Source organism: Hemiscyllium ocellatum, chromosome 8, assembly GCF_020745735.1.
Source record: "Hemiscyllium ocellatum isolate sHemOce1 chromosome 8, sHemOce1.pat.X.cur, whole genome shotgun sequence".
Taxonomy (NCBI): domain Eukaryota; kingdom Metazoa; phylum Chordata; class Chondrichthyes; order Orectolobiformes; family Hemiscylliidae; genus Hemiscyllium; species Hemiscyllium ocellatum.
The window spans coordinates 116,756,853-116,779,316 of record NC_083408.1 but is presented as its reverse complement, the minus strand read 5'-3'; the positions used below and the strand labels follow the sequence as shown (position 1 = coordinate 116,779,316).

At 50.4% G+C, this 22,464-nt stretch overlaps 1 protein-coding gene across 4 annotated transcripts in view; it reads left to right on the top strand.

Moving 5' to 3' along the window:
• Positions 1-22,464, top strand: part of LOC132818445 (nesprin-2-like) — a 311,316-nt gene that overhangs the window by 177,606 nt on the left and 111,246 nt on the right. For all 4 annotated transcript variants that reach the window (XM_060829512.1, XM_060829513.1, XM_060829511.1 and 1 more), the window contains 11 exons: positions 801-997; positions 1,968-2,100; positions 5,238-5,420; positions 5,577-5,726; positions 6,651-6,827; positions 11,358-11,513; positions 12,660-12,815; positions 12,962-13,132; positions 14,570-14,703; positions 19,832-20,036; positions 21,210-21,392. In XM_060829512.1, the coding sequence (XP_060685495.1) occupies positions 801-997; positions 1,968-2,100; positions 5,238-5,420; positions 5,577-5,726; positions 6,651-6,827; positions 11,358-11,513; positions 12,660-12,815; positions 12,962-13,132; positions 14,570-14,703; positions 19,832-20,036; positions 21,210-21,392 (1,845 nt within the window). The remainder of the gene's footprint in view (positions 1-800; positions 998-1,967; positions 2,101-5,237; positions 5,421-5,576; positions 5,727-6,650; positions 6,828-11,357; positions 11,514-12,659; positions 12,816-12,961; positions 13,133-14,569; positions 14,704-19,831; positions 20,037-21,209; positions 21,393-22,464) is intronic.

Sequence of the window (22,464 nt, the reverse complement as noted above, 5' to 3'; positions counted from 1 at the left end):
CCCAGTACCAGGTCCAATATGGCCCCTTCCCTCATCGGACTATTGACATACTGCTGTAGAAAACTCTCCTGGACGCTTCGTACAAATTCTACTCCATCCAGACCTCTGACGCTAAGTATATCCCAGTCAATGTCGGGAAAATTAAAATCTCCCATCACCACTACCCTAATGCCTCTACATCTACTCATAATCTGTTTATCTATTTGTTCTTCTACCTCACACTCGCTGTTGGGAGGTCTGTAATACAGCCCCAACAATGTAACTGCACCCTTCTTATTTCTCAGCTCCACCTATAATGCCTCACTACTCAAGACCGCCATAGAGTCCTCCTTTAGCACAGCCGTGATATCGTCCCTGACCAGCAATGCAACTCCACCCCCTCTTTTACTTCCCTCCCTGTCCTGTCTGAAGTGTCTATATCTTGGAACATTTAATTATCAATCATGCCCTTCCTTCAACCAAGTCTCTGTGATTACAATAGCGCCATGCTCCCAGGCACCAATGCAAACCCTAGGTTCATTTACCTTACACACTGTACTCTTTGCATTAAAGTAGATGCACTTCAGGCATGGGGTGTGGGGGGGGGGGGGGGGGGGGGGGGGGGGGGTGGTGGCAAGTTGGGGTGAGGGTGTGGAGGGTGGGGGTTAACGATGAGAGGCCAATGTTGAGAGCTGCGAGTATGTGTCCAAGCTGCGAATAATTTGCCTTTTCGTCCTTGAGCACAGGAAATGAACATTGCTTTGTTAGTTTGATATTTCTTTCCTTGTTTTCTCGCTGAATGCTGTTGTTCCATGTGACAGGCGATCAGGAGCAACCTCACTAGGATCCACGCCCAAGTGGAACAGAGTGTGAGCAGTGGGCACACTCTCCTGGGCATTGTGAGCTGCCCGGAGCTGGGTGCACAGGTCCATAACCTGGAGGAAAGCTGGGTCTCCATCAACAACCAGGTCAATCACCAACTGCATCGACTGGAGAAGCTTCTAGAACACTGCACACGGTCTGTGTCAAACCCACTTCAACCTGACAGTAAACCATTGCCTTTAATAAGATACGAAGAATCTATAAGAGTGTCTTTCGCAGGGTCGGGGTGTTAGGTTGTCACTGTAGGGCTGTAGTCATCATGGGCATGTTGGAAACGCAGCCATCCAATCCAGTCTCACAATCAGCAATGGACACAGTGACTAGTCGATGTGATTTGGTAAACTAGGCCGAGGGAGAAAATAATGTCAGCCAGAAACCAGGGAGCACTGCCCAGAGTCTTTACGCATACTGGCCAACCAACTGAGAGGGACAGGCCAGGTTTGAATTTCTCATCAGGAAGACAAGATCTGAAATAGTGCAGCACTCCCTCAGCACTGACCCTCCGCCAGTGTGGCACTCCCTCAGCACTGACCCTCCGACAGTGCGGCACTCCCTCAGCACTGACCCTCCAACAGTGTGGCACACCCTCAGTACTGACCCTCCGACAGTGCAGCACTCCCTCAGCACCCACCCTCCAACAGTGCGGCACTCCCTCAGCACCCACCCTCCGACAGTGTGGTACTCCCTCAGCACTGACCCTCTGACAGTGCGGCATTCCCTCAGCACCCACCCACCTACAGTGCGATGCTCCCTCAGCACTGACCCTCCGACAGTGCGGCACTCCCTCAGTACTGACCCTCCGACAGTGCGGCACTCCCTCAGTACCGACCCTCCGACCGTGCGGTGCTTCCAGATATTTGATTGGACTTGCCCTCGTCCAAAGCTTAATTGTTGAATAGGTTAAAATTGAGAAGGTTTAATTGCGGTGAATTTTGAGTGAGTCTGCCCGTCAACCTGTGTCTGCAGTTCTGTCTGAGGCTGCTCTTTCTTCCTTTCTGTCTACAATGCCCAGCAATCCCATACAAGGTACTGGTGTGACAGTGTGAGGTGCTCCCTCAGTGCTGTCACCTTACTGTTGTATTGTGTTTGTGTTCTCTGTTCTGCAGGTTTCAGCGTGAGATCCATCAGGTCAATCAGTGGTTGGACTCAGCCAGGAGCCGCTTGAGTTACTGGGAGCAGGAGTCCGTCAGCCTGCCGTCGAGACCAGAAACCAGTGAGAACCAGCTCCAACGCTTCCTGGTAAACAGCTCAACCATCCACAGCAGCTCCAGCACACTGTCCCCACTTCCCCTCACACTATTTCCCCACCCCTCCTCCTTTCCGAGCTCCGTCCTGGCTGTTGATCTGATGACCTGGTCCAGCACATTCCTAGCTGCTGTGTCTAAAGTTTCCCAGTTTGATTTGCACTCCAGGCTTCCTGGTGATCCTGCCCTAGAATTGGGCAGAAGTGGGTCCTGGAGATCAGATTCTGGATCAGTGCTGTTGGAAGAGCACAGCAGTTCAGGCAGCATCCAACGAGCAGCGAAATCGACGTTTCGGGCAAAAGCCCTTCATCAGGAATAAAGCTGGAGATCAGAGTCAAGATTGGAGTGGTGCTGGAAAAGCACAGCAGGGACTTGCCGGGGAATGTGGAGAGGTTGTTTCCTTTGACAGAGAGTCTAGGACCAGAGCACATCATCGCAGAATAAGGGGGGGCCCACTAAGGGCCGGGAATGAGGAGAGATTTCTTCTCTCTGAGGGGAGTGAATCTGTGGATTTTTTTCCCACAGAGGGCTGTCGGGGCTGGGTCACTCAGGATATTCAAGGCTGAGATGAATTTTTAATCAGGAAGGGAATCAAGGGTTGGGGGGTAAAGGGAGGAGCAGGAAAATCGACGTTTTGGGCAAAAGCCCTTCATCAGGGAGGGCTCATCCCTGCCTGAAACGTCGATTTTTCCTGCTCCTCGGATGCTGCCTGACCTGCTGTGCTTTTCCAGCACCACTCTAAGAATAGACTTGGGTCTGAATCTCGGGTTCTTTTCCCCTGGGTCTCTGAAGTACTGCAGCTGTGCTGAGCCCTTCCTGAACCCTCTTCCCCCAGCCCCACCCCGGTGAACCCGTTATCATTCCCGATCAAGCCACACCCACTCTCCCTTCAGGACCAGTACTGTAACATGGAGGAGAGCAGGAGACCATTCAGCACATTGAGACTGCTCCAGCATTCTGTGGTTGATCTCATAACCCTCAAGGCTAGATTAGAGTGGTGCTGGAAAAGCACAGCAAGTCAGGCAGCATCCTTGATGTGGTTTATGCGAAGGTTGGTAGGGTGAAAGGTGAGCCCTTGGGGGGGGTTCTGCCCTTGTACTATCCTACATTCCCAATTCCTCCGCCGTATCTGCTCCCAGGAGGACCAGTTCCACCACAGAACATACCAGATGGCCTCCTTCTTTAGAGATGGCAATTTCCCTTCCCACGTGGTTAAAGATGCCCTCCAACGCATCTCGTCCACATCCCGCCCCTCCGCCCTCAAACCCCACCCCTCCAACTGTAACAAGGACAGATCCCCCCCTGGTGCTCACCTTCCATCCTACCAACCTTCGCATAAACCACATCATCCGACGACATTTCCGTCAGGTCCTGGTTTCCAGCATCTGCAGTCCTTGTTTTTACCTCATTATCTCAACACAGCTTTGTGAGGGGCAGGTCATGCCCCACAAATCTTATCGAGTTCTTTGAGGATGTGACTAGAAAAGTTGATGAGGGTCGAGCTGTGGATGTGGTGTATATGGACTTCAGCAAGGCATTTGATAAGGTTCCCCATGGTAGGCTCATTCAGAAGGTCAGAAGGAATGGGATACAGGGGAACCTAGCTGTCTGGATACAGAATTGGCTGGCCAACAGAAGACAGCGAGTGGTAGTAGAAGGAAAATATTCTGCCTGGAAGTCTGTGGTGAGTGGTGTTCCACAGGGCTCTGTCCTTGGGCCTCTACTGTTTGTAATTTTTATTTATGACTTGGATGAGGGGATTGAAGGATGGGTCAGCAAGTTTGCAGATGACACAAAGGTTGGAGGTGTCATTGACAGTATAGAGGGCTGTTGTAGGCAGCAGTGGGACATTGACAGGATGCAGAGATGGGCTGAGAGGTGGCAGATGGAGTTCAACCTGGATAAATGCGAAGTGATGCATTTTGGAAGGTCGAATTTGAAAGCTGAGTACAGGATTAAGGATAGGATTCTTGGCAGTGTGGAGGAACAGAGGGATCCTGGTGTGCAGGTACATAGATCCCTTAAAATGGCCACCCAAGTGGACAGGGTTGTTAAGAAAGCATATGGTGATTTGGCTTTCATTAACAGCGGGATTGAGTTTAAGAGTCGTGAGATCTTGTCGCAGCTCTATAAAACTTTGGTTAGACCGCACTTGGAATACTGTGTCCAGTTCTGGTCGCCCTGTTATAGGAAAGATGTGGATGCTTTGGAGAGGGTTCAGAGGAGGTTTACCAGGATGCTGCCTGGACTGGAGGGCTTATCTTACGAAGAGAGGTTGACTGAGTTCGGACTTTTTTCATTGGAGAAAAGGAGGAGGAGAGGGGACCTAATTGAGGTATACAAGATAATGAGAGGCATAGATAGAGTCGATATCCAGAGACTATTTCCCAGGGCAGAAATTGTTAACATGAGGGGGTCATAGTTTTAAGCCGGTTGGAGGAAAGTATAGAGGGGATGGCAGAGGCGGGTTCTTTACACAGAGTTGTGAGAGCATGGAATGCGTTGCCAGCAGCAGTTGTGGAGGCAGGGCCACTGGGAACATTTAAGAGACTCCTGGACATACATATGGTCACAGAAATTTGAGGATGCATACATGTGGATCAATGGTCGGCACAACATCGTGGGCTGAAGGGCCTGTTCTGTGCTGTACTGTTCTATGTTCTATGTTCTTTCCTCAACCCCACTGTCCTCCCTTTCCCCCCTAACCCTTGATTCCCTTCCTGATTACAAACCTATCTCTCTCAGCCTTGAATACCCTGAATGACCCAGCCCCGACTGCCCTCCACAGATTCACTCCCCTCGGAGAGTAGATATCTCTCCTCATTCCCAGCCCTAAATGGGCACCCCCTTATTCTGCGATGATGTGCTCTGGTCCTAGACTCTGTCAAAGGGAAACAATCTCTCAACATTTCACCAACAAGTCCCTAAGAATCTTGTCTGTTTCAAGAAGGTCGTGTCTCAATCTTTGAAACTCCAGAGTGTACAGGACCAGCCTGTCCTCGCGAGACAGTCCCTACATCCCCAGGGCCAGCGAGGGAACCTTCACTGGACTGTCCCCAGCCTACCTTTCCTGACATAACAGGGCCCAGGAGAGTTTTATGATTTACGTTGGTTTTTTTTTACTGCCTGCAGGAATTCTGGAAGGAGGTTGATGGAATGTCGTCTGTGAGGACAGCAGCAATCAGCGCAGGGAGCCAGCTGCTGGCACTGAAGCAGGTTGAGGGTGGTGCCGTTCGAACTCAAATGGCACAGCTCGAGCAGAAGTGGGCACAGCTTATCGCCCAGCTCCCCAGCATCCAGGAAAAGCTGCATCAGGTCAGCACTAGCCCAGGGCACGGGGGAGGGGAGGCGGCTGATGGGCAGTGGGGGGAAGGCAGAGGGGGTTGGGGGTATCAGTGGGGACTTGGGGATGTGTAGGGTAATGGGTTAGCCCTGTGGATCATTCGCGTCTCTCTTGGCCTGTGTCTCCAGCTCCAGGTGGCTGTGTTACCCTCACGGAAGGCCATCACACAGCTGACAACATGGATCCAGGATATGGAGAGCGTGATGGAGGAGAATGAGCCAGTGACCCACTCTCTGGATAGCAGCACTCGGGTGAGGCTCCTGCTTCAGAGATACAAGGTGAGTGAGGGAGTGAGGGTGTAATGCAGGGTGAGGGGGTCAGGGTGTAATACACGGTGAGGGGGTCAGGGTGTAATACACGGTGAGGGGGTCAGGGTGTAATACACGGTGAGGGGGTCAGGGTGTAATACACGGTGAGGGGGTCAGGGTGTAATGCAGGGTGAGCGAGTCGGGGTGTAATGCAGGGTGAGCGAGTCGGGGTGTAATGCAGGGTGAGGGATATGAACAAACCTCGAGAGAAGGCCGGATCTATGGCTGACTGGCTAGTCCCTTGTTCGGAGTGCGGATACTGGGAGAGTATGCAACCCAAACAACGTGGGCTTTTAGTTAATGTTTTACTCACTGCCCGGTCCTGGGTATCTGTGGATGGGCCAGTATTTATTGCCTGTCCCTAGTTGCCCCATGGGAAGGTGGGGGTGAGGTGCAATCCATGTGCTGTAGGTAGACCCACATTGTCCTTTGTGAGGGAGGGGATGCCAGGATTCTGACCCAGTGAGAGGTTGGGGTGGGGAACAGGGTGGTTGGGGGGGTAGGAGCAGGGCAGGAGAATGGGTGGGGTTTGGGGTGACAGGGAGGCGGATGGGGGGAGGGGCTTCTGCCTGTGAGTGATGAACCTATGGAATTCATTGCTACAGAAGTCTGGAGACCAGATCATTGAGCATGTTTAAGACTCAGATAGATAGGTTTTTGAGTATCCAGGGGATCTAGGATTACAGGGAAAAAATGGGAGAATGAAGTTGAGAAACGTATCAGCCATGTTTGAATGGCAGAGCAATCCTGATGGGCTGAATGGCCTATTTTCTGCTTCTGTGTCTTATGGAGGTCGGGGTGACAGTGAGGTTGTTGACACTGGGACAGTGTTCTGCTGGTTAGCCAGGATCAGGGCGGTCTCTGTACACTGATTATCTCCTCTCCCCTCTGTAGGGTTACCAGCTGGAGGTGAACTGCAGGCAGCTGATGGTGGATTTTGTGAATCAGTCGGTGCTTCAGATGAGCAGTCAGGACGTGGAGGGTGATCGTTACGAGAGGACAGAGTTTGCGGAGAGTCTGGGCGCTCTGAACTTTCAGTGGCAGAGACTGACCCAATTTCTGAACAGGAAGGTGTGTCTATGTGTGTACGTGTGGGTGGGTGTGTGTGTGTGTGTCTGTGTGGGTGGGTGTGTGTGTGTGTCTGTGTGGGTGGGTGTGTGTGTCTGTGTATGTGTGGGTGGGTGTCTCTGTGTGGTTGGGTGTGTGTCTCTGTTTTTGGTCAGTGGGTGTGTGTCTGTGTATGTGTGGGTGGGTGTCACTGTGTCAGTGAGTGTGTGTGTGTCACTGTGTCTGTGGGTGTGTGTGTCACAGTGTCAGTGGGTGTGTGTGTCTGTGTGTTAGTGGGTGTGTGTCTCTGTATCAGTGGGTTTGAGTATGTGTCTGTGTGTGTCGGTGGGTGTGTGTATGTGTGTGTCTGTGTCAGTGGGTGTATGAGTGTGTGTCTACGTGTGTGTCTGTGTGTCGGTGGGTGTGTGTGTCTGTGTGTCGGTGTGTGTGTGTGTATGTGTGTGTCGGTGGGTTTGTGTCTGTGTGTCAGTGGGTTTGTGTCTATGTGTCGGTGGGTGTGTGTGTCTGTGTCGGTGGGTGTCTGTGTTGGTGGGTGCGTGTGTCTGTGTGTCGGTGGGTGCGTGTGTCTGTGTGTGTCTGTGTGTCAGTGGGTGTGAGTCTGTGTGTATGTGTGTGTCTGTGTCGGTGGGTTTGTGTTTGTGTGTCAGTGGGTTTGTGTCTATGTGTCGGTGGGTGTGTGTATGTGTGTGTCTGTGTATCAGTGGGTGTGTGTCTATGTGTCGGGTGTGGGTGTGTGTGTCTGTGTCTGTGTCGGTGGGTGTGTGTGTGTGTGTGTGTGTGTCTGTGTGTCGGTAGGTGTGTGTGTCTGTGTGTATGTGTGTGTCTGTGTCGGAGGGTTTGTGTTTGTGTGTCAGTGGGTTTGTGTCTATGTGTCGGTGGGTGTGTGTGTGTCTGTGTGTATGTGTGTGTCTGTGTATCAGTGGGTGTGTGTCTATGTGTCGGGTGTGGGTGTGTGTGTCTGTTTCTGTGTCGGTGGGTGTGTGTGTGTGTCTGTGTGTCAGTGGGTGTGTGTGTCTGTGTGTGTCTGTGTGTATGTGTGTGTCTGTGTGTTGGTGGGTGTGTGTCTGTGTGTCGGTAGGTGTGTGTCTGTGTGTATGTGTGTGTCGGTGGGTGTGTGTGTCTGTGTGTCGGTGGGTGTGTGTGTTGGTGGGTGTGTGGATGTGTGTGTCGGTGGGTGTGTGTGTCGGTGGGTGTGTTTGTCTGTGTCAGTGGGTGTATGTGTCGGTGGGTGTGTGTGTCTGTGTCTCGGTGGGTGTGTGTGTCTGTGTGTCGGTGGGTGTGTGGGTGTGTGTGTCGGTGGGTGTGTGTGTCGGTGGGTGTGTGTGTCTGTGTCAGTGGGTGTATGAGTGTGTCTGTGTGTCAGTGGGTTTGTGTCTATGTATCGGTGGGTGTGTGTGTCTGTGTGTCGGTGTGTGTCGTTAGGTGTGTGTGTCTGTGTGTCGGTGGGTGTGTGTCTGTGTGTATATATTTGTCTGTGTGTCAGTGGGTGGGTGTCTGTGTGTCGGGTGTGTGTGTCTGTGGGTGGATGTGTGTGTCTGTGTCTGTGTCGGTGTGTCTATGTGTCTGTGTGTGGGTGGGTGTGTGTCTGTGTGTTGGTGGGTGTGTGTGTCTGTGTGTCTCAGACCTGGTTAAGCAGAGTGTGTGGGAATTGCAGTGTGTTCTGAGATTAACCAGGGTAGACCCCTTCAAAACATTTCAGGAAAGTGACTCGGACCATGACTTTGCTAATTGTTTTAATCAGATGTAACGCAGGTATTCCCGGAGTGATGCAGCTGGCCCAACCGTTCAGTTTTAAATAAAATGGAATTTATTTATACATAAACAAAAGATAACAGAATATAGAATAACAGAACCTTTCTGAAGACACAATTTAACCAAGAGCTAATCCAAATCCCTGCAACATCCCATAAACACCCTCTTAGCAACAAGGTAAAATCCAACCCAGGTTCTTCCAGGAGAGATTGCAGACAGAGAGTGAGGGTCAGTGTGCAGCTGCTTGTTTGGGTGCAGGGACCTCTCTGGGTTCCCAGCTACAATCTGACCCACAGCTGCAAAACAGCCTGACTGCTAAACCCAAACCAGACCCTGAAACTGGGAGAACTGGTCACTCCCCTATCATTGTTGTGTTTTTAAAACTTAATAGCTTCTCCAAGACGATAAGCCCAGACATATCAGAACACCTGCCTTTATAACCCCGCTTGATAAACAAGGCCAAGGACAACATAACCTTGTCAGTCTTACGTCTGTGGTCAGCAAAGTTTTGAAAAGAATTATGACTATTTGGCAAAGCATAGTGTAATTAAAGGCAGTTAGCATGGCTTTGTGAGGGGCGGGTCAGGCCTCACAAATCTTATTGAGTTCTTTGAGGTGGTGACGAGACAGGTCGATGAAGGTCGAGCAGTGGATGTGGTGTATATGGACTTCAGCAATGCATTTGATAAGGTTCCCCATGGTAGGCTCATTCATAAAGTCGGGAATTATATGATACAGGGAGATTTGGCTGTCTGGATTCAGAATTGGCTGGCTGACAGTAGACAGAAGGTGGTTGTAGATGGAAAGTATTCTGCCTGGAGGTCAGTGTTGAATGGGGTCCCTCAGGGCTCTGTTCTTGGGCCTCTGCTCTTTGTAGTTTTTATAAATGACTTGGATGAGGAGGTTGTGGGGTGGGTCAATAAATTTGCAGATGACACAAAGGTTGGAGGTACCGTTAATAGTATCGAGGGCTATTGCAGGCTGCAGCGCGACATAGACAGGATGCAGAGCTGGGCTGAGAAATGGCAGATGGAGTTCATCCCGGATAAATGTGAAGTGATGCATTTTCGAAGGTCAAACTTGAATGCTGAATATCGGATTAAAGACAGGATTCTTGGCAGTGTGGGGGAACAGAGGGATCTGGGTGTGCAAGTGCATAGATCCCTCAAAGTTGCCACCCAAGTGGATAGGGTTGTTCAGAAAGCATAGCTGAAAATGTGTTGCTGGTCAAAGCACAGCAGGCCAGGTAGCATCTCAGGAATAGAGAATTCGACGTTTCGAGCATAAGCCCTTCATCAGGAATGAGAGAGAGTAGCCAAGCAGGCTAAGATAAAAGGTAGGGAGGAGGGACTTGGGGGAGGGGCGATGGAGGTGGGATAGGTGGAAGGAGGTCAAGGTGAGGGTGATAGGCCGGAGTGGGGTGGGGGCGGAGAGGTCAGGAAGAGGATTGCAGGTTAGGAGGGCGGTGCTGAGTTGAGGGAACCGACTGAGACAAGGTGGGGGGAGGGGAAATGAGGAAACTGGAGAAATCTGAATTCATACCTTGTGGTTGGAGGGTTCCCAGGCGGAAGATGAGGCGCTCCTCCTCCAGCCGTCGTGTTGTTATGTTCTGCCGGTGGAGGAGTCCAAGGACCTGCATGTCCTCGGTGGAGTGGGAGGAAGAGTTAAAGTGGTTGGGTTGGTTGGTCCGGGCGTCCCTGAGGTGTTCTCTGAAGCGTTCCGCAAGTAAGCGGCCTGTCTCACCAATATAGAGGAGGCCACATCGAGTGCAGCGGATGCAATAGATGATGTGTGTGGAGGTACAGGTGAACTTGTGGTGGATATGGAAGGATCCCTTGGGGCCTTGGAGGGAAGTGAGTGTGGAGGTGTGGGCGCAAGTTTTACATTTCCTGCGGTTGCAGGGGAAGGTGCCGGGGGTGGAGGTTGGGTTGGTGGGGGGTGTGGATCTGACGAGGGAGTCACGAAGGGAGTGGTCCTTGAAAGCATATGCTGTTTTGGTTTTCATTAACAGGGAGATTGAGTTTAAGAGCTGTGAGGTTGTGCTGCAGCTCTACAAGACCCTGGACTACGCTTGGAATATTGTGTCCAGTTCTGGTCACCCTACTGTAGGAAAGATGTGGAGAGGGTTCAAAGAAGATTTACTAGAATGCTGCCTGACTGGAGGGCTTGCCTTATGAAGAAAGGTTGAATAAGCTCAGACCTTTCTCTTGAGAGGAGGAAGAGAGGAGACCTGATCGAGGTGTACAAAATAATGAGAGGAATAGATAGAGTCAATAGCCAGGGACTTTTCTCCAGGGCAGGACTGACTGGTACGAGGAGTCATAGTTTGAAGATATTAGGAGGAAGGTATAAGGAGATGTCAGAGGCAGGTTCTTTACACAGAGAGTTGTGAATGTATGGAATGTGTTGCCAGCGGTGGTGGTGGAAGCAGAGTCATTGGGGACATTTAAGTGACTGCTGGACATGCACGTGGATAGCAGTGAGTTGAAGGGTGTGTAGGTTAAGTTACTATATTTTACATTGGGATTAAACCTTGGCACAACATCGTGGGCCGAAGGGCCTGTTCTGTGCTGTACTTTTCTATAACCTTGTTAAAGGAACGGTCTTGTCACAGTTCAAACTGGAATCGCCCGAACTCCCAAACATCAGCCTGGAATAATTGGTGAAGCTTCCTCATCGGTCTGGTTAGACCGTGTCCTTCATGTCGGGGTGCTGGGCAGAGGGATGGGTATCTGTTGTATGACCTTGTGTCTGATTTGTATCCTCCCGATTCTGCTGCAGATCCTGCTCTTGGAGGCACAGCTGGAATCGTGGACAGAAAGCGACCGCAGTGTGATGTCCCTGAGTAGTTGGCTGGATGTGCAGCAGGACCGGCTCAGGAAGAATCGGGAAGCCTGCAGCCAGACAGCGCTAGGAAAGGCACTGACTGACTGCCAGGTAACGGAGGGTCCAACTCCAACCATAGCACTCTGATCAGTCAGCCTCTCAGCTGTTCCTTCCAACGTCAGCTGCAAATACATTCTTCAGGCTTGTTCTCTGCCACCTCCTCACTGTTTCACTATATTCAAACAAATACATTAACCTAGTCCCAAGAACTAACCTTGAGGATGTCATGTTCATTTGGAATCTAATCGAGGAGGTCCATGGGGTTTATATACAGAGTAACAGATATCCGGGAGGGAGTTACAGACTGGAATCTAATCAAGGGGTTCAGGGTGTTTATATACAGAATAACAGATACCTGGGAGGGAGTTACAGACTGGAATCTAATCGAGGGGATCAGGGTGGTTTATATACAGAATAACAGACACCCGGGAATGAGTTACAGACTGGAATCTAATCAAGGAGGTCCATGGGGTTTATATACAGAATAACAGACACCCGGGAGGGAGTTACAGACTGGAATCTAATTGAGGGGTTCAGGGTGGATTTATATACAGAATAACAGATACCCGGGAGGGAGTTACAGACTGGAATCTAATCGAGGGGTTCAGGGTGGTTTATATACAGAATAACAGATACCCGGGAGGGAGTTACAGACTGGAATCTAATTGAGGGGTTCAGGGTGGTTTATATACAGAATAACAGATACTCCGGGAGGGAGTTACAGACTGGAATCTAATCGAGGGGTTCAGGGTGGTTTATATACAGAATAACAGATACCCGGGAGGGAGTTACAGACTGGAATCTAATCGAGGGGTTCAGGGTGGATTTATATACAGAATAACAGATACCCGGGAGGGAGTTACAGACTGGAATCTAATCGAGGGGTTCAGGGTGGTTTATATACAGAATAACAGATACCCGGGAGGGAGTTACAGACTGGAATCTAATCGAGGGGTTCGGAGTGGTTTATATACAGAATAACAGATACCCGGGAAGGGGTTACAGACTGGAATCTAATCGAGGGGTTTCGGGGTGGTTTATATACAGAATAACAGATACCCGGGAAGGGGTTACAGACTAGAATCTAATTGAGCGATTTGATGTGAGTGCTATTATGACAAATCATACAACCGAGAGGTGAGACAGTATCGTGTATGTGGAAGCTGGCATTTGATGGAGATCTCACTGTGTCTCCAGGAAATCGGAAAGTGCCTGAAGGTGAAGGAGACGGAGTTGGAAATGTTGCGACAGACAGTTCCCGGAATGATAGAGAACAGTGTCCCAGAAACACCAACCAGCATCACCCAAAAACTGGACCAACTACAGGACTCTCTGAGCCACCTGGACACTGAGGTACACCAGAACTGAGTTGTGTTTTGGGGGAGGATTGATTTGGAAGTCTGTTGGTGGGGCTGGGTCTGTAATAGAGCTATTGGAGTCCAGCCCCAGTAACATGGTTGGGCTTATTATAACTGATGCTGTTCCTGTGTGGTCTGTAGGTGAACCAGGTTCAGTCCATTCTCACCAGCCGGCTGCAGCTGTGGGCACTGTACCAGGACTCGTATCATCAAGTCAACGGGAACATTGTGAGGGCTCGCTACTCCTTGGAGCACTGCACACCTCTCTACAGTTCACTGGAATCTGTCAAGATTCAGCTGGAGAGCTTACAGGTGCCTACTTTCTCTCAGGTAGAAGTTTGGATCCACTTTTAGGAATTACTCATGAACTCTTGAGTGGCTGCACTTTGAGAAGGATCGATGAGGGTTCGGAGGGGATTTACTGGAATGGGAATGGGAATGGGAATGAGTGGCTTCACATATCGTAAAGCGGAGAAGCTGTTCTCCTTGGAGAATTAATGCAAGGTGTTCAGAGTCCTGAGAGGTGTTGGTAGAGGAAGGAGTAACTCTGTGTTTCTACATGGAGCCAAGCTGAGGATAGATAAGGTGGATAGTAGATGTCTTTTCCCTAAGGTGGGGGATTTGAAGGCTAAGGGTATATTTTTAACTTGAGAAATGTTTAAAAAAGAAAGACATGAGACAACTATTTTATACAGAGGGTGGTTTGTGTGTGGAATGAACTTACAGAGGAAGTGGTGGACTTGGGTCCAGTTACAATGTTTAGAGGACATTTGGATAAGCTCATGAATAGGAAAGGTTTGGAGGGGTATGGGCCAGGAGCAGGCAGGTGGGACTAGTTTGGGATTACGTTCAGCATGGACTGGTTAGGCCGAAGGGTCCGTTCCTGTACTGTATGACTCAGAGAAATCAGCAAAAGAAATGAGAATTATTTTATCCTAAAGTTTTGAAGATTTGGCAATGGCATCTTCATGTAACAGAGCGAAAAGTCAATAAAACTTTTCAAACTGGGAATGGGAGAAATACTTGTAAATGCAGAGCCTTGGAGTAAAGAGAAGCAACTGGGACAAATTAGGTGGCTGTTTCAAAGAGGTAGTCCAGACTTAATGGAACAAAAGGCCTCCCTCTCTATTGCAAACTTCTACTGACTGAGAATGAAACTCTCACAGAATTCTTTTCCAACTAAATTATTTCAATGTTTGAAAAAATACATTATTTAGTGGTTGAGGCCGGGATCTCAGTCCACATTCCCTGGAAACTGGACAGTACCCTGACAGGCCCCACACAGACACACACAGACACACACAGACACACAGACACACACACACAGACAGACACACACACACACACACACACACACAGACACACACACACACAGACACACACACACACACAGACACACAGATACACACACACACACAGACGCACAGACACACACACAGACACACACAGACACACACACACAGATACACACACACACAGACACACACACACACACACAGATACACACACACACACAGACACACACACACACACACACACACACACACACAGATACACACACACGGCAGGAACAGTCCCTTCGAGCACGTACAGGACAAGAAAATGTAAACACGCAACTTTCTTGAGAAAATCACCTGGCCATTCCACATACAACACAACCCGAGGCCGTGTTGATCTTAGCACACCCTGCTGTGATCGTGTCTCAGACGAGCAGATGGAGGTCACATTTTCTTGTCTTGCTGTTGGCAGGCTCTGCAGGTCACACTGGAGGGTGGTGAGGAGAGCTGGACGAAATTCCAGGAGGTTTCGCAAAGACTGAAGCAGGAATGCTGTCCTGCACTAGCACAACAACTGGACAAGAGATGTGAGGACACCCACAGTGGGTATGAACCAGCGTCAGTGCCAACTATTGCAGCTCACCCTGTGCTTCCTTCAGTGCATGCTTTCAGCAAACCGTACTGCCCTTTAGCGACCCGAGACAGACTAACACAGTGCCACTGCCTGGGCTGGGTTAACCTTCCTCTGTCTGCACAATGACATGGGAATCCTCCACCCAGATACGTTTCAGATAGAGCAGATATCGACTTGAATACTTCCCAGTGAGAATCAGCCCCTTCAAGAGAGGGAGGGAGACCCTGTACCCCAGTGACAGTCATAGAACATTACAGCGCAGTACAGGCCCTTCAGCCCTCGATGTTGTGCTGACCTGTCATACCAATCTGAAGCCCATCTAACCTACACTATTCCATGTACGTCCATATGTTTGTCCAATGACGACTTAAATGTACCTAAAGTTAGCGAATCTACTACCGTTACAGGCAAAGCATTCCATACCCTTACTACTCTCTGAGTAAAGAAACTACCTCTGACATCTGTCCTATATCTATCACCCCTCAATTTAAAGCTATGGCCCCTCGTGCTCGCTGTCACCATATTTGGAAAAAGGCTCTCCCTGTCCACCCGATCTAACCCTCTGATTATCTTATATGTCTCTATTAAGTCACCTCTCAACCTTCTTCTCTCCAATGAAAACAACCTCAAGTCCCTCAGCCTTTCCTCGTAAGACCTTTCCTCCATACCAGGCAACATCCCAGTAAATCTCCTCTGCACCCTTTCCAAAGCTTCCACATCCTTCTTATAATGCGGTGACCAGAACTGTACACAATACTCCAACTGGGGCCGCACTAGAGTTTTGTACAGCTGTAGCATAACCTCATGGTCCCGGAACTTGATCCCTCTATTAATAAAAAGTAAAACACTGTATACCTTCTTAACAACCCTGTCAACCTGGGTGGCAACTTTCAAGGATCTGTGTACATGGACACTGAGATCTCTCTGCTCATCTACACTACCAAGAATCTTACCATTAGCCCAGTACTTTACATTCCGGTTACTCCGACCAAAGTGAATCACCTCACATTTGTCCGCATTAAACTCCATTTGCCACCTCTCAGCCCAGCTCTGCAGCTTATCTATGTCTCTCTGTAACCTACAATGTCTTTTGTCACTATCCACAATCCACTGACCTTAGTGACATCTGCAAATTTACTAACCCACCCTTCTACGCCCTCATTCAGGTCGTTTATAAAAATGACAAACAGCAGTGGACCCAACACCGACCCTTGCAGTACACCACTAGTAACTGGACACCAAGATGAACATTTCCCATCAACCACCACCCTCTGTCTTCTTTCAGCAAGCCAATTACTGATCCAAACTGCTATATCTCCCACAATCCCATACCTCCACATTTTGAACAATAGCCTACTGTGGGGAACCTTATCGAACGCCTTGCTGAAATCCATATACACCACATCAACCGGTTTACTCTCATCTACCTGTTTGGTCACCTTCTCAAAGAACTCAATAAAGTTTGTGAGGCACGACCTACCCTTCGCAGAACTGTGCTGACTATCTCTAATTAAATTATTCTTTTCTAGATGATCATAAATCCTATCTCTTATAACCTTTTCCATCACTTTACCCACAACTGAAGTAAGGCTCATTAGTCTATAATTATCTGGGTTGTCTCTACTCCCCTTCTTAAATAGGGGAACCACATTTGCTATCCTCCAGTCTCCTGGCACTATTCCTGTAGACAATGACGATTTAAAGATCAATGCCAAAGGCTCGGCAATCTCCTCCCTGGCTTCCCAGAGGATCCTAGGATAGATCCCATCCGGCCCAGGGGACTTATTTAATTTCACACTCTGCAGGATTTCTAATACTTTTCCTTGTGAACCTCAATCCCACCTAGTCTAGCAGCCTGTATCTCAGTAATTTCCTCGACAACATTGTCGTTTTCTCGAGTGAATACTGTTGAAAAATATTCATTTAAGTGCTTCCTCTATCTCCTCTGACTCCACACACAACTTCCCATGACTATCCTTGATTGGCCCTAATCTTACCTCTCGTCATTCTTTTATTCCTTAAATACCTATAGAATGCCCTAGGGTTTACCCTGATCCTATCCCCCAACAACTTCTCATGCCTCCTCCTGGCTCTTCTGAGCTCTCTCTTTAGGTCTTTCCTGGCTACATTGTAACCCTCAAGCGCCCTAACTGAGCCTTCACATCTCATCCTAACATAAGCCTTCTTCTTCCACTTGACCAGAGATTCCACTTCCTTCGTAAACCACGTCTCCCGTGCTCTACAGCTTTCTCCCTGCCTGACAGGTACATACTTATCTAGGACACACAGGAGCTTTTCCTTGAATAAGCTCCACATTTCTAATGTGCTCATCTCCTACAGTTTCCTTCCCCATCCTATGCTTCCTATATCTTGCCTGATCGCATCGTAATTGTCTTTCCCCGAGCTGTAACTCTTGCCCAGTGGTATACACCTATCCCTTTCTATCAATAAAGTAAACAAAACAGAATTGTGATCGCTATCACCAAAGTGCTCACCTACTTCCAAGTCTAACACCTGGCCGGGTTCATTACCCAATACCAAATCTAATGTGGCTTCGCCCCTTGTTGGCCTGTCTACATACTATGTCAGGAAGCCCTCCTGCACACACTGGACAAAAACTGACTCATCTATAGTACTCGTACTATAGTGTTCCCAGTCACTATTTGGAAAGTTGAAGACCCCCTGACAACTATCCTGTCTCTCTCACTCCTATCGAGAATCATCTTTGCTATCCTTTCCTCTACATCTCTGGAACTATTCGGAGGCATATAGAAAACTCCCAACAGGGTGACCTCTCCTTTCCTGTTTCTAACTTTAGCCCATACTACCTCAGTTGACGAGTCCCCAAACATCCTTTCTGCAACTGTAATACTGTCCTTGACCAACAATGCCACACCTCCCCTCTCTTTTACCATCTTCTCTGCTCTTACTGAAACATCTAAATCCCGGAATCTACAACAACCATTCCTGTCCCTTCTCTATCCAAGTCTCCGAAATGGCCACAACATCGAAGTCCCAGGTACCAACCCATGCTGCAGGTTCACCTACCTTATTCCGGTTGCTCCTGGCGTTGAAGTAGACACACTTCAAACCACCTTCTTGCTTGCCGGTGCCATCTTGCATCCCTGAAACTTGATTTCAGACCTCGCTGTTCTCAACGTTGTCTATACTTGAACTACAACTTTGGTTCCCATCCCCCTGCTGGATTAGTTTAAACCCATCCCAATAACCTTAGCGAATTTCCCCCCCCCCAGGATATTGGTACCCCTCTGGTTCAGATGAAGACCATCCTGCTTGTAGAGGTCCCACCTACCCCAGAAAGAGCCCCAATTATCCAAGAATCCAAAACCCTCCCTCCTGCACCATCCCTGTAGCCACTGTGTTCAACTCCTCTCTCTCCCTATTCCTCGCCTCACTAGCACACGGCACGGGCAACAAACCAGAGACAACAACTCTATTCGCCCTAGCTCTAAGCTTCCATCCTAGCTCCCTGAATATCTGCCTTAAACCCCCATCTCTCTTCCTACCTATGTCGTTGGTGCCTATGTGGACCATGACTTGGGGCTGCTTCCCCTCCCCCTCACGGATCCCAAAAACACGATCAGAGACATCACAAACCCTGGCACCTGGGAGGCAACACACCAACCGTGAGTCTCTCTCGTCCCCACAGAACCTCCTCTCTGTCCCCCTAACTATGGAGTCCCCAATGACTACTGCTCTGCTCCTCTTCCCCTTTCCCTTCTGAGCAGCAAGGACAGACTCTGTGCCAGAGTCCTGTGCCCCATTGCTTTCCCCCGGTAAGTCATTCCCCCCCAACCATATCTAAACAGTATACTTATTGTTGAGGGGAATGGCCACAGGGGATCCCTACACTGCCTGCCGGTTCCCTTTCCGTCCCCTGACTGTAACCCGTCTGCCTTTTCCTTGTACCTGAGGTGTGACTACCTTCCTGTAACTCCTCTCAATAACCCCCTCTGCCTCCCGAATGATCCGAAGTTCATCCCGCTCCAGTTCCCTAACGTGGTTTTCGAGGAGCTGGAGTTGGGTTCACTTCCCGCAGATGTAGTCCGCAGGGACACTAGTGGTGACCCTTACCTCCCATATTCTACAGGAGGAACGTTCAACTGCCCTAACTTCCATTCGCACTATTCTACATTCCCAAAGAGTCTGTTGAAAAAATAAACTCGTTACCTTACCAATCTGACGCACAGAACCTTTTTTTTGGTTAGAGGAGGAGGATGGGTGGAGACACTATCCAAGTAGTATTTCAGGTAACACAATCACTCAGATAGATGACTTCACAGAAGTCCTTTGCTCCTCCCTTGCACCACTCGGCAAATGGAGGCCCGACTCCCGAGTAAGTCCCTTATAATGCGGGAAAACTCACCCTTCCTGGCGGCCCTCGCTTCAGCTCTGCTCCTCTCCTCGCTGCTCTGGCAAATGGAGACAGCCCCTTCAGAACTGCGAGGGAGACCCCATACCCCAGTGAGAGTCAGCCCCTTCAGGAGAGCGAGAGGGACCCCATATCCCAGTGAGAGTCAGCCCCTTCAGGAGAGGGAGGGGGACCCCGTACTCCATGAGGGTCAGCCCCTTCAGGAGAAGGAGGGGGACCCCGTACTCCAGTGAGGGTCAGCCCCTTCAGGAGAGGGAGGGAGTCCCCGTACCCCAGTGAGGGTCAGCCCCTTCAGGAGAGGGAGGGAGACCCCGTACCCCAGTGAGAGTCAGCCCCTTCAGGAGAGGGAGGGGGTCCCCATACCCCAGTGAGACTCAGCCCCTTCAGGAGAGGGAGGGAGACCCCGTACCCCAGTGAGGGTCAGCACCTTCAGGAGAGGGAGGGAGATCCCGTACCCCAGTGAGAGTCAGCCCCTTCAGGAGAGGGAGGGAGACCCTGTATCCCAGTGAGGGTCAGCCCCTTCACGAGAGGGAGGGGGACCCCGTACCCCAGTGAGGGTCAGCCCCTTCACGAGAGGGAGGGGTGTTAAGGTTGGGGAATGGGAGGGAGGCTATAAATGATGTGCCCAACAGTGATGAAAGCTTGTGTCTCTCCCTGTCTGATGCCTGAAATTGGGATGTTTGGATGAGCTGGTTCTGTCATTTCAGGTGGATCCGTGTTCAGCAGGAGATTACAGAGCAGCTTCGTTCGTGCCGGACTCTGGGCCAGCTCTGGCAGCGGTTTGCTGATCATTCCCATCGTACCTCGGCCAGGCTGCGGGGGTGTGAGGAGCACTGTCACCGCCTGCTGACTGAGATCACTCCGGAGGACAGTCACCTGGAGAAACTGCGATCCCGCCTGACAGAGACACAGGTCAGCACTGCACCAACACCTTCCCAACTCAGTGGAACATTTTCTGTGATTTAGTTGTCAGCTGGAGTTCTGCAATCTGTACGAGAGGTGTGTTTACCTGCCGCTGGTACAGACGTGGCTCAGTTCCTTCACCGAACAACCCAGCAAAGAGGAACTACAGAGCCCCGTGGGCCAGGGCTGGAGAACTGAAGTTCTGTATTGAAAAGCCTGAGTTGTGAGGGACACTCTCAGTGAGCGTGGTGCTGGGGAAATGTCCCAAAGAGCCTTGGGCTTCATCAATGTCCTTCAGTGAAGGAAACCTGCCCCCTTCCCGTCCCCTCCCCGACCCCACCGCGACCCCCTCCCCCACGCTGCCCCCGCCCTGTGCCACTCTCAACACACTGCCCCCTTCCCGTCCCCTCCCCGACCCCACCGTGACCCCCTCCCCCACGCTGCCCCCGCCCTGTGCCACTCTCAACACACTGCCCCCTCCCCGACCCCCTCCCCGACCCCATCCACGGCCCCCTCCCCTCCCCCACGCTGCCCCACCCTGTACCACGCAAAACACACTGCCCCCTCCCCGACCCCCTCCCCATTCCCTCCCTGTCCCCCTCCCCTCCCCACGCTGCCCCTCCCCGTCCCCCTCCCCACCCCCCCTCGCCCCACACTGCCCTCTCCTCCACACTGCCCCCTCCCCCAAACTACCCCCTCCCCCAAACTACACTTTTCCTGTCCCCCTCCCCCACACTGCCCCTTACCCACACTGCTCCCTCCCCTGCCCCCTCCCCTCCCCACTGCCCCACACTGCCCCCTCCCCTTTCCCCCTACACTGCCCCCTCCCCCACACTGCCCCCACCACAATCCCCCACACTGCCCCCTCACGGTCCCCCTCCCAGTCCCCCTCCCCCACACTGCTCCTTCCCTCTCCCCTTCCCCCCCCTACACTGCCATCTCCCCGTCCCTCTCACCCACACTGCCCCCTCTCCTGTCCCCCCCTCACACACTGCACCCCCACAGTACATGCAGCCCCCCCTCCCTGGGTACAGACTCCCCGCCCTGAGTGCACATTGCCCCTCCCCACCCCTGGGGAACACATCGCCCTGTCCTGCTGATGTCCGGTGCTACATTTCCAACAGCTGAAAGTATCTGTTTGTGTTGGATTCTCATTGATGTTTTTGAACGATTTGTTGAAAGGAATCGCTCAGTGAGCTCGGTTCTGTCTGCGAGGAGGTGTCCCAGCTATGTGTCGCTGCTGATGAATTGAGTCGACAGGTAGATCCTTCCTCGTCTGCAGCACTTCAGTCAAATCGTCACAATCTGTTGGGAAGGGTGTCCCACCTGGAGGCGTCCCTGTCCATGAAGATTCCAGAAATTCAGGTAACGCTGACACAGAAGAGGAAGCTGTGTCCAATACAGCTATTCTATACCACACTGCAACACACCAATATATATGGCATTATATATTCCATACAATACCAAATGTAACTTTAAGCTCTTAAACGTAAGGTGATGGAAGATGTCACCAACAGTGTCATCAAGTAGCACCTGCTCAGCAGTAGTCCGCTCAGCGATACCCTACAGGCAAATGCTGTTTTAGAATCACCGACTTCCCCTGGAAGGCTTCTTTTCTGAAAGAGATTACGACTCCATATTCTGGTCATATTTCGGTCATGTAGACGGGAGTTATACATGGAGATCTTACAGTGTCTCTGCTGTGTCAGACTGCAAAGGAATTACATGGGAAATTGGAGGTTCTGTTAGGCATTTCCCTGACATTGGAACCCACCCAAAAGTATCCATTTAACTCAGAGATTTTGGACAGTTTTGCTGCAGTAACGTAATTATTTATGCAGGAAATGTGAGACTATTAAAGACTTTGCATATTCCTTGAGTAACTAAGAAAATACGTCACTGTTCAACTAACCCTGGACTTAACTCAGAAAGGACTTACAAGGATGTTGCCAGGGTTGGCGGGTTTGAACTAAGGGAGAGGCTGAACAGGCTGGGGCTGTTTTCCCTGGAGTGTTGGAGGCTGAGGGGTGACCTTATAGAGGTTTATAAAATCATGAGGGACATGGATAGAGTAAATAGACAAGGTCTTTTCCCTGAGGTGGGAGAGTCCAATTGCCTCACAGGGAGAGGGGGGGAAAGATTTAAAAGGGACCTAAAGTGTAACTTTTTCACACAGAGGATGGTATGTGTATGGAATGAGCTGCCAGAGGAAGTGGTGGAGGCTGGTACAATTACAGCATTTAAAAGGCATCTGGATGGGTATATGAATAGGAAGGGTTTGGAGGGATATGAGCCAAGTGTTGGCATATAGACGAGATTAATTTGACAAATGTGGTCGATGTGGGCGAGTTGGTCCCAAGGGTCTGTTTCTGTTCTGTATGACACTATGACTCTATAATACATTCCTCTCAGACTTACATTCGACGGAGATTTTGCA